This window comes from Lepisma saccharinum, chromosome 29 (assembly GCF_977018435.1).
Source record: "Lepisma saccharinum chromosome 29, izLepSacc3.1, whole genome shotgun sequence".
NCBI lineage: Eukaryota > Metazoa > Arthropoda > Insecta > Zygentoma > Lepismatidae > Lepisma > Lepisma saccharinum.
The window spans coordinates 43,142,222-43,157,113 of record NC_139257.1 but is presented as its reverse complement, the minus strand read 5'-3'; the positions used below and the strand labels follow the sequence as shown (position 1 = coordinate 43,157,113).

Below are 14,892 nucleotides of genomic sequence, written 5' to 3'. Positions count from 1 at the left end.
GCATCGACCCAGCTGTGTTCTGGGAGTCCTAGCCATTTGACAAATAACTTGTTGCCTTTTCTGCGGATGATTTTTTCTATGAGATATGTGTCAGGCTGTTTAGTTTTGCTGAGCTCTTGTTCATAGAATCTGCCTTTGAGAATTTCTCCTCGGTGATCTTTTATTATATATGTGTTAAGGGTCCCAGGTTTAACTTGAACCACTGTAAATAATTCAGTGCTCCAGTTTCTTGTAAAGCCTCTTTTGAATAAGTGCTTATATTTGCTGATTCTTACTTGATCGCCCACCCTGTATTTGGCCCTTCTTGTTGTTGGCTGGTATCTAGGATAATAAACAGTCCTGATCAATTTTTGCTCATCAGATGAAGTTACTTCAGAGGGTTTCATGTTGATTGTGGAATGAACCGAGTTGTTATATTTATGTAGAAGTTCTGGAAGAATATTAAGCCATTTATAATTACCTTGAAGTGTAAATTGTTTATACATAAGATTTTTTAGGGTTTTGTTGAATCTCTCTACAATTGAGGCTTTGAGATCACTGTAACTCGAGTAATGTTTTATTGCCTGGCTTTTAATAAATTGTTGGAACACAGAATTATAAAATTCTTTGCCATTATCTGTTTGCAAATAGCGCGGTGATCTTCCACTCTGATTGATGATTGTCCTGAAGGCTTCTGTAACACATGCCCCAGTCTTGGATTTGAGTGGCACAGCCCAGGCAAATTTTGAAAATGTGTCTATTACAGTGAGAAGATACTTGTAGCCCTTGTTGATTTTGTCTAAGTTTTTCAACTGTCCACTTGACAACTCAATCAAGTCGCTCTGCCATAAATCATCTATGCCCTTTGTGACTACTGGGAGTCTCTTAAAATTATGTCTGGCTTGTCTGTGTAATTCATCAACAATAATTTGTCTAGACATAATATGTAAACAAGAATATTGCAACTATGGGGTGTTCAGCAGCTGAGACTGCAGGATTTTCTAAATATAATTTGTCTCCTATTTGTATATTAAATTCCAGAGAGCCATCATCTTCAACATAAGCTGTTTCTAATGTATCGGGGTCTGTAAAATCCTCTAACTCTACACTGGTGATTTTTGCTTTGTTCTCAGCATTTGTTATTGATAAGGTGGGGTAGTGGTGTGCCTGTGGTTGAAGCCAATATTTGATCTTGATTGGTCTCAGTGTGCCTCCAACAAAAAACTGGTAATAAAATTGTGCAGGGGACAGCATATATATTTTGCCACCTGGTGTAAATGGTGAATCATATTCTTTGTTGGGGATGCTGTACAATTCAAGAATTACTGTATGTTTTGGATTCTCGATTATGCCCGTTATTTCTTTTTCTGCTGTAAGCAATCTGCTTGTTACAGATTCAAGGTGCTCATTGATGGTCCTAACAACATCATCATGGCCTGGCTTTATTTTTATGTCCACAACAAGTTTCTTGTATTGTTGCACAATCTCTTGAAGCTGGGTGGCAAAAACAGACAGAGCATTTGCTTGATTGGATTCCATGGTCCCTAGCTGTTGCTTGATATTAGCTACAATTTGTTGCAAATTTTCAACAACTGCCAATTTTGAATTTTGAGCAGTAAGATCATGGACCTGTCTTCTGATATCCTCAAACAGGGCATGCAGTTCATTAATATGTTGATTGGTTGGTAGAGTGGCAACTGTCTGAGTAAGTTGTTTGATCTCTGCTTGGATATTCTTGATATCTTCTGATTTCAATATGCGATTCACTGCCCTCTTTATATTTTTAAGTTCCTGTGATGTAGGAAGATTTGATACAGTATTCTGCAAAGATTCAAGTGCCAATTTCACATTGTTTAATTCAGAAGCATCAGCCACATTTTGCATAGCATTTTGGAGCAGGGCTATATCTGCCTGAGAGGGTGTGGATTGTTGTAAAATTTCAAGTTTTGTTTGGATATCATCGATCAAGTGATGAAAATGAGATAGCTCAGATTCGGTGTTGAGGTTTTCAAGCTTTGTGATTTGTTCCTGGACACTGACAAGGGTATCTACAATTCCAGGCAATCGGGATTCTAGTACATTTGCCAAATCATTTTGCACTGCTGCTATTGTACCTTCAAGATGGGTTATGGTACTTTGAATTTTTCCAAAATCTTCATATGTTTCAAGTTGCAGCTTAATATTTGCTACACTCCGAGTTATTGCACTCAAAGCATCAGAAGATGGCAAGTTGTTCATAAAATTTTCAAGTGTCTCAATTTTTTCTTTAACCTCGGCTATGGCATTGTTCAAGGGGTGCAGATTAGGTATCTGGAGTGACTGAATCTGTTCTTTTAGAGTGGAAATTACTAGATCAAAATCTTCTTGTGATTTTATGCTTTTGACAATTGTTTGGAGCTGTGCCTGGACATTATTAATCTGTTCTTCCAATTGTTGTTTCAATTGCTCGGAGTTGTTAGCCTGGGTCTTAAATTTGGCTTGAAGAGCTGCTACAGCTTCTTCTAAACTTTGAAAATTATCCAATGTTGCCAGATCAGTATATTTTTGAAGCAACAATTTGAGTTCTGAGTCAATTTTAAGAAGAGGGTCCATGCATTGTGATTGCAAATTTGTAATTTCTAATTGAAGACTGGCATTGAGTGTAGTTTGTAAAGCTTGTAAATCACTTCTTAATTTCTTGACTCTGACATCAAGCATCAGAATCTCATCACTGTGATCTTCATGTCTTGTATGACCAAATATATCATTAGGCATTTTTTGTTTTAGTGGTTATTTATTATAGAGTATCTGATTCTTAATTCTATAAAAAAAGGTATAAGCTTGTCATATGACCCAGGGACCTCAATATATAAGCAGTCACCAGCAGAAACAGTATAAACAGTGCCAGAAATCATGTTTGAGTGCTTGATTCTATAAATATTTCTCCCTATTGAAATCTTGACATCACCCTCAGGGGTTGTAATAAATTGCAATTGACCACCTACAGGTAATTGGTAATGATTTAAATTATTGTTAAATATGTACAATGTTTTGCCTGTTTCATCATCATTATCTGTAAATATACTGTTCAGATGAATAATTAACAAGCCACTCAGTTTAGACAGCATATCAGAAGAGGGTTGTGGTGTTGACAGCTCCATAATAGCCTGTTTTTTGAACCCAAATAAGTTCATAGGCATGTTTATTTATTTCAAATCATGCTCTGTAATTGGGCATTGATTTCCATTTTTCAAATCACAATGCCCCCAAGGTAAAGTATGTATGCCACATGATAAAATGCATCTCTTATCATCATGTGGGTCCAGGGCCACTTTTCTTACAATATTTGAAGTCAACAAGTGATCCTCACTCTGAATTCTGGATTCTGATGTTTTGATTGTGCCACATGATTTGAGGCAATTTTCATAATCTTCAAATTGGAGGTCTTTTTCCACAGTTACTTTGCCAATGCCCTTGGCCTTTTTGGCAGCAACACCACTACATGTTTTAAAACTATACACCTTGGCACTTAACCCAGCAAATTCCACAATAACATCACCAAGTGTCTCATCTTTTAACTTGCCAGGCACCTTTTTGTTGTGGGGTTGAATTATTGTATGTTCACTGGTATCAAAGTATTGAAACAATTCAGGCTGTGACATATCTTGATAAACATCTTCTGTTTTAATGTCAAGAATAAAACTATCCGTGTCCATGTACATCAATTTTATATTATCACCATAAAAAGGTTTCAGCACATCATAATAGAGCTTTAACATATGTAATTTGGCCAATTCCAATATTGCAGCCCCTACATAAATAGGTTTATCAAACTTGATCTTTGTTTTCTTCATGTTGAAAAGTGCCATGTGTTCATCATAAATTCTTCTATAATTGAAATTAGGCTTTGCAACCAATTTTTTGCTCAGGCTGGGGTCAGTAATTATTTTAACATCGGTATGTTTTCTGACATTTTCAATTGTTTTGCCATACACTGAATTCACCATCAATTTAAACAAGCCCTTATCAAATTGGCTCTTTGCAGATGTTCGAAGCTCTGTGTTTGTATCAATGTATGGTTTCAACCATCTTGAGTGCCTGAACCTCAAAACTTTGCCAACTTTGGTCACTTGAACACCATGTTTCATCAGGAACTGGAGGTTTTTGTAATATATGACATAACCTTGTTTCGGCTCCAGAGTCATCATGAGCTTCTTCTGTTTAGAGCCAGGTGAGCACTGAACCTCGGGAATTGGGGGCAGATCAGAAAATGTATTGTGCAAATCATCAGGAATTGTCAGATCAGCCTCTAAGAAGAGGCCATAGTCACTGTCATCAAAGTCCTGAAGATCCTCAATATTGAAATTTTCAACCCACTCAAGCCCTGCATATGGCAGTTTTTGCATCATGGCATGACCATAGAGGCTGTTGGCATCTACATACGCTATATAATTTGATGGCCGTGCTGGATCATAATCAGGCATATATTTGTTATTTGCTCTGGCATATCTCTGGGAACATTGCACCATCCCCCCTCTTATACATTGTTCCATAAACAGATACTTATCTTGATCTGGGATCAGATCCAATTGCATGTTAGTGTTCAAAAACGTTGCAGCCCATGCTAGGCCCGGGGCACTGTAAAAATACATTGGGTCCAGTCTATAATTTCGCATGGAAGATTTTCTGAATGCCTGCAATATATCAGCTGAGAGGGTGACGTCAAGTTTTAAATATGCCATGTGATAATCACCAAATGTCTGGCATTTTAAATTGTTCCACATCAACTTGGCATGGTGATAATCTTCATCAGTAATTCCAGATCCTCTGATTCTGCTGTAAAACTCTTCTTGTGGTGGCAGGGAACACTCATCAAATTTAGAAAAATCTGTGACATAGTCATATGGATATACACCCTTCCGCCTAATTAATTTCAGGTCCTGATTTGGAAACATGGCACGTGTGATTTTGAATTGATCATCAGATAATTGAGTGGCCAGTGTAGCCAGGCTAGCAGATAAAATTCTGTAAGAATCAAGAAATCTTATGTGAATAGGAACACCATCAACTTTAATTATCTTGCTAATAGATATATATTTCTCATCATTTTCAGCTAAAATATTTAAATTCTCCTTGTCAAACCCCTCGTACCTGATCAGATGATGGAAATCATAATTGGATGCTCCATGGCAAAATATGGGGATAAATTTTGGTCTCTTGATCTGAATATTACAGCTTTTACACAGGGCCATTAAGAATTTACCATCTGTATGAGAATGGTGATGAACCTTGATATTTGTATCTGAGAATTCACAATCACATACCGGGCATTTTTCTGCATTGTTGAAATCTTCAATCTGTTCCTCTGTTAAAGGCAACATAGGCTTTGATATTAATAAGATGTTAGATGCTATGTCACGGCACTCAATTTCTATTCTATGTGCAAATATTTTGATGGCATTTGGTCCCACGTATGAATATTCTTTAATAACAACACCATCCCGTATAACTGTATAACAAAAGCTGGAAGGTTCATGTAGCTGGTATGGTGTACTTGAAGATTCATCAGGATCTGGATTGCAGAATGCAAAAGGTTTGAGGTTCGATTCAAAATCACAGACAATATATACTGGGTGTTCCAACAAGGCTTCAAACTTTTTGAATTTGCAATTTTCACTTAAATTAGGCATCACCATATGAACAGGTTTATGGTTGCCACAGTATTTCAGATGCTCAATTAACTTATTTTTAGCAATTTCTGCACTCTCTTCCCGAACCCCCTTCACCATTTTTTGACCATAAAATACAGATAAACATCTTCTGCACAACTTGAATATTGTATGAGTTTTGTCTAGTTGTGTTCTGACTAAAGCTTCAAGATTTTTTATCAGAGTATAATGATATGTGCCATCCCCTTCAATTAAGAGCAAATCAATCGGAATAGCAGATTCATCATCAAGTGTACTGATTCTGAGAGGTGCTATCGGGCAATTGCCAGTGGAACAAATAAATACATTAATAGATAATTGTTTACCATTGATATGCCTGGCCTTTTTTTCAAATTTATCAATATTCTGAACAGACATTGGATATTCTAAACCCTCCATTGCATCGTCAAAATCATGTTCATGCTGTTTGTAATAAGTTATTCGCTGAGGATCCTTTGAAACTGGATACAGAGCAGCTAAAATACACCACAAAAAGCATTTCTGGTCATTATTTTTTATATTGACCACGGCTTGTTTGTTTTTGATATTGGCAGGTAATGGCACATAAGTGGAACCTTTTAATGGGCTGAATTCAGAAATATTAACATATAACTTGTGTGGAGAGCCACATAGGCTCCATCCAGACTCTTTTGCCGCAAATTCAGAGTGTTTGATGTTCAGTTGATCCATCAAGCTGCTTATTATTGTGTCTGCATTTGAATTTGAATATACCGGTACAGTTTCTGTTATGTGGGGCTGTGTAAATTTTGTGCCATTTGGTTTCTTATATTGTGTAAACAATTTGAGGGACAGTTTATAAGAGCCATTTTGTGCATTTAGAATTGCCTGCACATTAGGATTTACATTGTTCAAAAAATTCTTAATGCCACATCTTGGCTCTGATTCAAACCGGTGATCTCTTAATTGGCCGTTAAAACTGCTACGGATGGGTTCATAGCGTGGCTGCTTTGCTGCTCTGGCATTAAGAGGTGCTTCATGCTTTCTTTTCAGACCAGATGTAGATGGTTGTGTTGATGATTGTGCAGAGCAAGTATCTTTATGTGTATATGTGAAGTATTGCATGCTGTATTTTCTATGGCATTTGGGGCAAATTTTTGTGGGAGTTCTGTATTTGTCCGGGTTACAAATTTTTTGGTGCTTGGCCCAATTGGGGCTGGATATATTCTTATTGCATTGATTACAATGTTTTTGATTCGGCATTTTTGTTGTTGTTTATTATATACAATTTCCTGGGTTTCAATTCAAAACTTTATACTGAATAAAAAATATCAGTTGGGTTCAGCACTGTGCTTTGTGTGTGTGTGTATGTGTGTATGTGTGTATACACTTAATATTTTTGGCTTTGGTATTTATACACAATTTCTTGGGATTCAAATCAAAACTCTATGCTGGATAAAAAATATCAGTTGGGTTCAGCACTGTGTATGTATGTATGTGTGTGTGTGTGTGTGTGTGTGTGTGTGTGTGTGTGTGTGTGTGTGTGTAGGTGTGTATGTGTGTGTGTATATGTGTGTTGATATTTTTGGCTTTGGTATTTATATACAATTTCTTGGGATTCAAATCAAAACTCTATGCTGGATAAAAATATCAGAAATAGGCCACAACTTGGCCACAAGTGGACCGGAAGTAGACCGGAAGTGGACCGGAAGTGGACCGGAAGTGGACCGGAAGTAAACCGGAAGTGGACCGGAAGTAGACCGGAAGTGGACCGGAAGTGGACCGGAAGTAAATATGTATGGGTGGGTGTGGGTGTGTGTAGGTGTGTGTAGGTGGGTGTGTATGGGTATGGGTATCTGAGGGGGTTCATACTTTCTGAGGGGGGTCATACTTTCTCATGGAATCCATGAGGGCTTTTTTACAAAAATCTTGGATTAGACGGGGTTCCACACTTGAGCAAAAAGCTCGTATGGGCATGTTGAGCCTGTTTTAAGTGTAGCAAATCTGCTTGAGGGGGGTTCATACTTTCCGGCGCTGGTAGTACAGTCAATACCACTACTCAGTGTCCTAACCAGTTTCTTTTCCTCTTCTTGATGGTCTCCAGTATAGATCTTTTTTCACCAACTCTTTTCAGTACGGCTTCGTTTCTTACCTTGTCCGTCCATTTTACACGCTCCATTTTTCGCCATGTCCACATTTCAAAAGCTTCGAGTCGTTTCTCTTCATTTCTTCTCAACGTCCAGGTTTCTGCACCATATAGTGCTACACTCCACACAAAACATTTCACTAATCTCTTCCTTAGACCTATGTCCATGGGTCCACAAAAAACATTTTTTCTTCTATTGAAAGCTTCTTTTGCTATTGCGATTCTCATTTTCACTTCTTGGTTGCAGCTCATGTCACTGCTTATAGTGCATCCGAGGTACTTGAAACTATCCACTTGCTGGATTCTTTCACTGTTTGCTATCACATTAATATATATATATAATAACACAACCTCACATGGCTGGTCACTCTACACTTCTAAGGAATGAATAGACTGGTCCTTATTTCCTCATTAAAGAGGAAGATCCAAGAACAGCATTGAGTGAGGATATGTTGAGATATGGACACATGATTAAGAATGTACAAATGAAGGAGAAGAGGGGAAAATGGAATAGAGAGAAATGTGGCAGAGACAAAGCACATATGCATAAACAGGGGAGAGAAAATTAAGAAAAACGAAGGAGAAATTTGAATGAAATGGGTGAAACTAATAAAAAAAGCATGTGGAAAGCAAGTTGGTTAAGTTTTCAGAGCCACCTTCAATTTTCTGCACAAAAATGTTAAACCAGTTAAAGAAGAAAGGGAAGGTCAGTGCCACCAGAAGGAGGAGGGAAGGGAAGACAAGAAGAGTATGTTACATGATTGGGGGAGGGAGAAACAGCCAGGTATGGTGCCTGAAAGGTGGAAAAAACAGTTTACCTAGGAGGAAATAAGGACACAAGTCATTCATACCTTAGAAATGTATAGTAACTAAAGTGGTTCCAGCAAGAGAACGGACTTGGAAATTCTATTTTTGTCTTTTCCATCGAAAGCCAAGGAGGGTCACATGAACAGCTGAACCAATCGGCTTGGTCCAGTTGCCATGGGGAGGGGGAGTTTTCGTGATATTCTGCGTTGCCAAATTTATCGTTTTGGCTCGTTTTTGAAACAGGTGGGTGGCACCCTCATCAAAGCCAGCACGGCGAAGCCTACTGGTTGCCGTCACGTCCGATTCCCTGCCTCTTCCTGAAATGCGAGCGAAGGGGGCTTGTTGTCAGGAAGAGGTGTCGTGTACAACTGGACAAAAATCAGGCGTGTAGCAACCGGTAGCAACCCCCTTGAACTGGAGGCAGAAAATCTGGGTTTCCTCAAGTCCATTCTCTTGCCGGAACCACTTTAGCCATGTGAGGTTGGGTTGTTGTATGTGTATCTTGGTGTAGCTTGAAAAAGTTCTGAGAAACCAGGACAAAATGTTGCAGATAAAATAAAAACCACTAAAAATAACTGTGTTAGATTATTTTGCATTAGACGAGATTCTTCTCAAGGAAAACGGTCAGGTGGTGTGAGATTGTTTTTTTTTACGTAAATTTCAAAATATATATTGGCTTTTCTGTTTGAAATTTAACTTAATGTACATCATTTTACTATAGTAAGCACTTGAGAAGTTCAATTACACTGCAGGAGCAAATGGGGAAAATATGTTTCTCTATATGTCGATTTAAGTACCCAATTTTTCGAGATTTACGTTCAGTTCTAGTCTTCCATCCATTGTCATAAAATAAACCCTGAACACAGAAACTGATTCATTCTCATTTATATTTATGCAGGGTTACCACTCTAGGATCATGATAAAATTGAAGTATAATTCCAAGTTTTCTAGGCGAACTTTCCAAAAATTCAATGGTACAAGCAGATGTTTTCTCTATTTATTCAACCTTACATATTACTGCCTCTTACCAACCACACACACACATACACAAATATATTAACAATATAGAGGGTCTGGGTGATTCCAGTGTATCCAAATATTCTAATTCAATTCAATTAAACGGTATATACGAGGCGCATCCAGAAAGTAAGTTACGAAAGTGGCCCAAGGTGGCACGAGTGGTCAGAGCAGGACACGCTTGCGCAGGAGTGGAGGAGGAACATGTAGCCATAACCTGGCGCAAGCGCAGTTGTGTGGAGTCGGTGGTGAGAGAATTGTAGTACGGGAAACATGGCTGCGCACATAGTCTCCCGCTGAGTGCGAGGTTAGGCCCGTAGCTAGAATTTATCTCCAGGGGGGCTCATGGGTTATCAGGGGGCTTTGTAAACCAAGTCCAGTTTTCAAAAGTTTGACAGTATTAAATGAAGGTAAATTAAGGGGGTGGCATTATATTATTATAAAACATAAAATATCATGCAAATACTACAGTTTTTTCTATATATTCTAAAACATCTGTTGATGTGTTAATTGACTGCTACTGACACCATCCCTTAATACACACTCTATACTATTTTTGATGATACAGGTATTTATACCATATATATTTATATCATATCACTTCAATCATAGTGCCTACCGTGCCCTGGCTGAAGCAATAAAACTCCTCTTCATTCCCAAAACTATGGATCTGCTGGTATTTGACGCAGCTGTGGAAGGAATGTGGATGATGATGTTAAAGTCCCAGATATTTGTCAAACGAGAGGCTGCAACAGGGGCAAGGAAGATCCCCTATGAATGAACTTTCTCAAGTCTAGAGAATCTTCTAAACACTTGCCGGTACTTAGATTTCTGCTCACACACAAGATGAATAAATGTAATACCTGCTGTTCATGTTCTGTGAAATTATCCTCGCGAACTTGTGAACAAAATAATATATGCTGTCTACATTTTCATTCTTCACCTCAAAGAAATTAGAATACAAAATAGTTTTACCTAATGTCAGAGGAGGCTGGCGGCAGTGCCCCTGCCTGGTTACGGGCCTGTGCGAGGTACGCATGGTAATCAGGTTTCTCCATGCTAAGAAGCTATCGGCATCAGAGATCCACCGGCAGTTGTGTGAAATGTATGGGCAGAATGACATTAGTGAAGGAATTGTCCGAAGATGGTGTAGAAAATGCACAGCAGGCCGCACCAATGTCCACGACGAATCCATCGTGCACACGTGAGAAACTGCAGTCGCTGGGTGACGATCTCATGCAGCATGGCTTGCTGCAAACTTTCCACCAATTCAGGCGTCACCATGCCTGCCGGGAGATCTCTGACACCAACAGCTTCTTAGCGTGAAGAAACCTGATTCACCACCTCCAACTTTTCAGTACAAGTTCTTGAACTGAATGGCATTCAAAGAAGATCCCTAATCGAGTCCTTACCTTCACCAATCCAAATAGTTGGCATGTCTCATTTGTCAACCCTGGTGGTATTTTCAATGTACACCATACTTTAACACAAGACAGCAAAAACACCACACGAAAGAACAGAATAACACACAATGATGGCCACAGTAAAGAAAACACGTATCCGCAACTCCCACGCTTCTAAATGCGCCCTCTTCCTCACCTAGTTTGCAGTGTTAAATACCCTCTATATTTTGGAGTTACTGACCACATGATGGACGTGTTCAAGTATTGGCTGGTGATTTTGTTGCTTATAAATACCATATGACCGGTAATCATTGACTAACTTCATAAGTTAATTTGTTCATTACTGTTAAGTTTCACACGTGGATAATCGTACCGAGTTAGGTGGTGCTACGGATGGAAAGAAAATTCTGTAAGTTAGCAACACTTGTGACCAGCATGGATGAGGTTTCCAAAACCCTTGCCAAAGATGAGACAGGCTGAGGACCGCTTGCGGTCTACCTTTTTTTTTCGTGAAGGAGGAATGACAGTGACCATGCAAGAACTGTAATTACAAGTCACTCGAAAAGTGGGGAGAAAGATGAACAGTCCTCTTCCTTCCAATGCAGATCAGCTGTGTCACATTGCCGAGCCTCATGAAGGGTGCAGACGCTTTAAGTTTGCAGCCAATATGACAGGAAATGAAAAGTCTGCATATGTAAATATGTTAAAGTAGATAAATTACATTCCAAGGTGTATAAAGGCATTGAAAAACTTGAACTTAAGATATGAAAATTGTTTTTTTAAAAAATTACGCAAGCGACACTTGCTCCACCTTCCTTTACCGAATGCTTCTGCAAATTTCTCACCACTCTCAAACTATAAAATCCATTTATTTGTCTTACCGGGAGGATGAACTCCAACTGGATAGACTAGGGGATGACGATGTGAGGTCATCTCGGCGCAGGGATTCCTCCTTCCTGTTCCCATGTTCCTTGTAGTCTCTGCGAATAGAATATGGGTTAACACTCAAGCACAGGACATAGATAAATCAATATAAGTTAACATATATTGAAAAATCCTTTCACAGAATCATATCAAGGAAATCAACATGAATCTATATTGTGGTTTTATCTATCTACTGTATTACAGTTTGGGGTGGAGCAGCTCATGTACATACAAAAATAGTATTTACACTTTTAAAGTATGTGTAATTTGTTTAAGCAAGTGTAAAAGAGGGCTTCTTAAAATACTCTGGTTGCACACCCCTACAAGTAATTGTGCCAGCACCCATGCTTATGGGTCCCATGAACTGAAATATCGTTCAAGGTGGGTCCCGAACAGAAAAAGGTTGAGAACCACTGCCTTAGTGTTTGTAAATACCAGGTGGTTATAATTAAAGTGACGGTGTTCAGAGTGGTACAGCACGGGCTGTAATGAGAGTAGCAGTCTGAAACTTCGTAGATATGCTAGTGAAGCAATGCGCTCGCGAATTATGCAAAAAAAAGAAAATTAGTTCCACTCGCCACCAGGGTAAAAAATGGCGCTGTAAGCAGTCAAAACTTGGTATAGTTACAGGAAAAACACTATAAATCGCAGAAAACAATACTCTTTGTAATAAAATATCGCCACAATTTCACTATTCGAATTACATGAACATTACTAAAGGAAAAGGCAACAAGCGTCAAAAGGCAACAAGCGTCACCAACCACAACCAGGGAGCTCACACAATGGTTAGTCAATGTCACCGACTTTGACGTCAGAGTTACGGAAAATTCCACGTTTTGACTGCTTACAGCGCCATTTTTTACCCTGGTGGCGAGAATTGGAACTAATTTTCTTTTTTTGCATAATTCGCGAGCGCATTGCATCATTAGCATATCTACGAAGTTTCAGACTGCTACTCTCATTACAGCCCGTGCTTACCACTCTGAACACCGTCACTTTAATTATAACCACCTGCTAATATCACACATAAATTTAAGGAATGAGTGTGTCTGATTTTTAAAAAAAAATCATGCACATACTGTATATTTTTCTTAAGGGTATACATGTTTATCATTTGTTTTAAATATTAAAAATGTAATGTACAATTAATGTAAATTTGTGTATCACATATGTGCATTATGTAAATATCTCTGATGTTCTTATACTGTAATGTCTCTTATACTATATCTTATCTATATTTACAACCTTGGTGACAATGAAGTTCGACCAGAAAGGAATACGTGATTAAATGCGCAGAGGCATAGGCGGTGGAATGGGTGACCCGCAGAAGTGACGCATGTGTGTAAGAGGAGGCGTGTGAGCAGGCAAGAATCGTGATCCCAGCATGTTGCACCCAAGGTCACGTAAAGAACGAAAACGAGGAACTATACGCGTGACATTGAACTTCGACCAGGCATCAGACCAATACGGGAAAATTCCAGATAGTGGCGCATTCGACGGAAGCATGACGTCACGGACACGATAAGGGAGTCCGCCGTATATAAGCACGTGCTGTGCACCGAGGAACCGCAGTGCATCATCACCATGGCCAGGGGAAAACCTATTGACAACACCGTGAGGAGAAGAGTGGTGGAGTTGCAACGGGATGGACTCAGTGAACGGGAAATAGGGCGTCAACTGAACTTACCCAAGTCAACCGTCCACTGCATCATCAAACACCACCAAAATACGGGTACTACAGAGCCAGGTAAAGCCCCCGGTCGAAAACGCCTGCTGAGCGTGCGTGACCTACGGATATTTAGGCGCTATATCCAGACCAACAATCATGTTTCTGTGGCCGAATTACGACTGTGGACTCGAGAACGCTTTCACATTGAAGTGTCAACCAGAACCATTCGCCGTTACCTACAGCAATGCAGTTACCGAGTGTACAAGGCGAAACGTAAACTCTTCCTTTCCATGTTGAACAAAGGCAATCGACTACGGTGGGCACGAATGTACCGGGGATGGACATTTCGGCAGTGGAACATGTTTTGTGGACGGACGAATCCATTTTCAATGTTGTGTACGGGAAAATACGGAAAACAGTCATTTGTCGGAAGGAGGAACAGAATGAAGCAAAATGTTATGCACGTCGGGTACAGAAACCTGCGTCAGTGATGGTATGGGGATGCATGACGGCATCTGCGGTTGGCCCACTATACGTCTGTGAGGGAATTGTGAATGCACACGCCTATACACGCATACTGGAGCGGCATCTTCCCACAGTGCGAAGGCACCTGTTCCACAGGCAGCGTCTCATCTTTCAACATGACAATGCCAGGCCTCATACAGCGCGGCTGACAAGAGAATGGTTGACTCGCCATCACGTGCGAACTCTGCCATGGCCACCATCGAGTCCCGACCTCTCGCCCATTGAGAATGTGTGGCATGTTCTTAAGCGACGTGTGCAACAGAGGGGACCCGCCTGCCTGCAGGAGGAATGGCACCGCATCGATGTGGAATACCTTGAACGACTCGTCCGCAGCATGCCCCGACGCATTGCCACAGTTATTCGCCGACGGGGCGGCGTCACACCATGGTAAACAGGATCCCCTCTAACAGTGGTTGAACTTCAATGTCACGTGTAGATGGACGAAAATGTTTTATTTTGTGTGGACACCATACATTGCTGCGTTGCAGCGGAAATTTATGTTTTCCTTTGTTCCATGTAGCCTGCTGAATAAAATATGTTCAGCATATGCATGTGTTCTCCTTCTTTCACAACGCACTCCTATATTTGTGACTGGTCGAACTTCATTGTCACTAAGGTTGTACAGTGGGATCCATGAGTATTACCGTGCAAATTGTCCATGACTAATTTCATTAATTTTTATCTTACATCCTGTGTGTTTTTAAGCGATGGATTTTTATGTATGTTGGTGCAGAAGTTGTCAACAGCTTGTTTTGAGTTTTCTTTTAATTCTTGAAG

General features: G+C 39.7%; 1 protein-coding gene across 5 annotated transcripts in view; it reads right to left on the bottom strand.

Annotated features, from left to right (window-relative positions):
• The window catches only part of LOC145981333 (uncharacterized), a 292,919-nt gene that overhangs the window by 180,046 nt on the left and 97,981 nt on the right, over nucleotides 1-14,892 (bottom strand). For all 5 annotated transcript variants that reach the window (XM_083114544.1, XM_083114543.1, XM_083114546.1 and 2 more), the window contains exon 3: nucleotides 11,879-11,977. In XM_083114544.1, coding sequence (XP_082970670.1) covers nucleotides 11,879-11,977 — 99 coding nt within the window. The remainder of the gene's footprint in view (nucleotides 1-11,878; nucleotides 11,978-14,892) is intronic.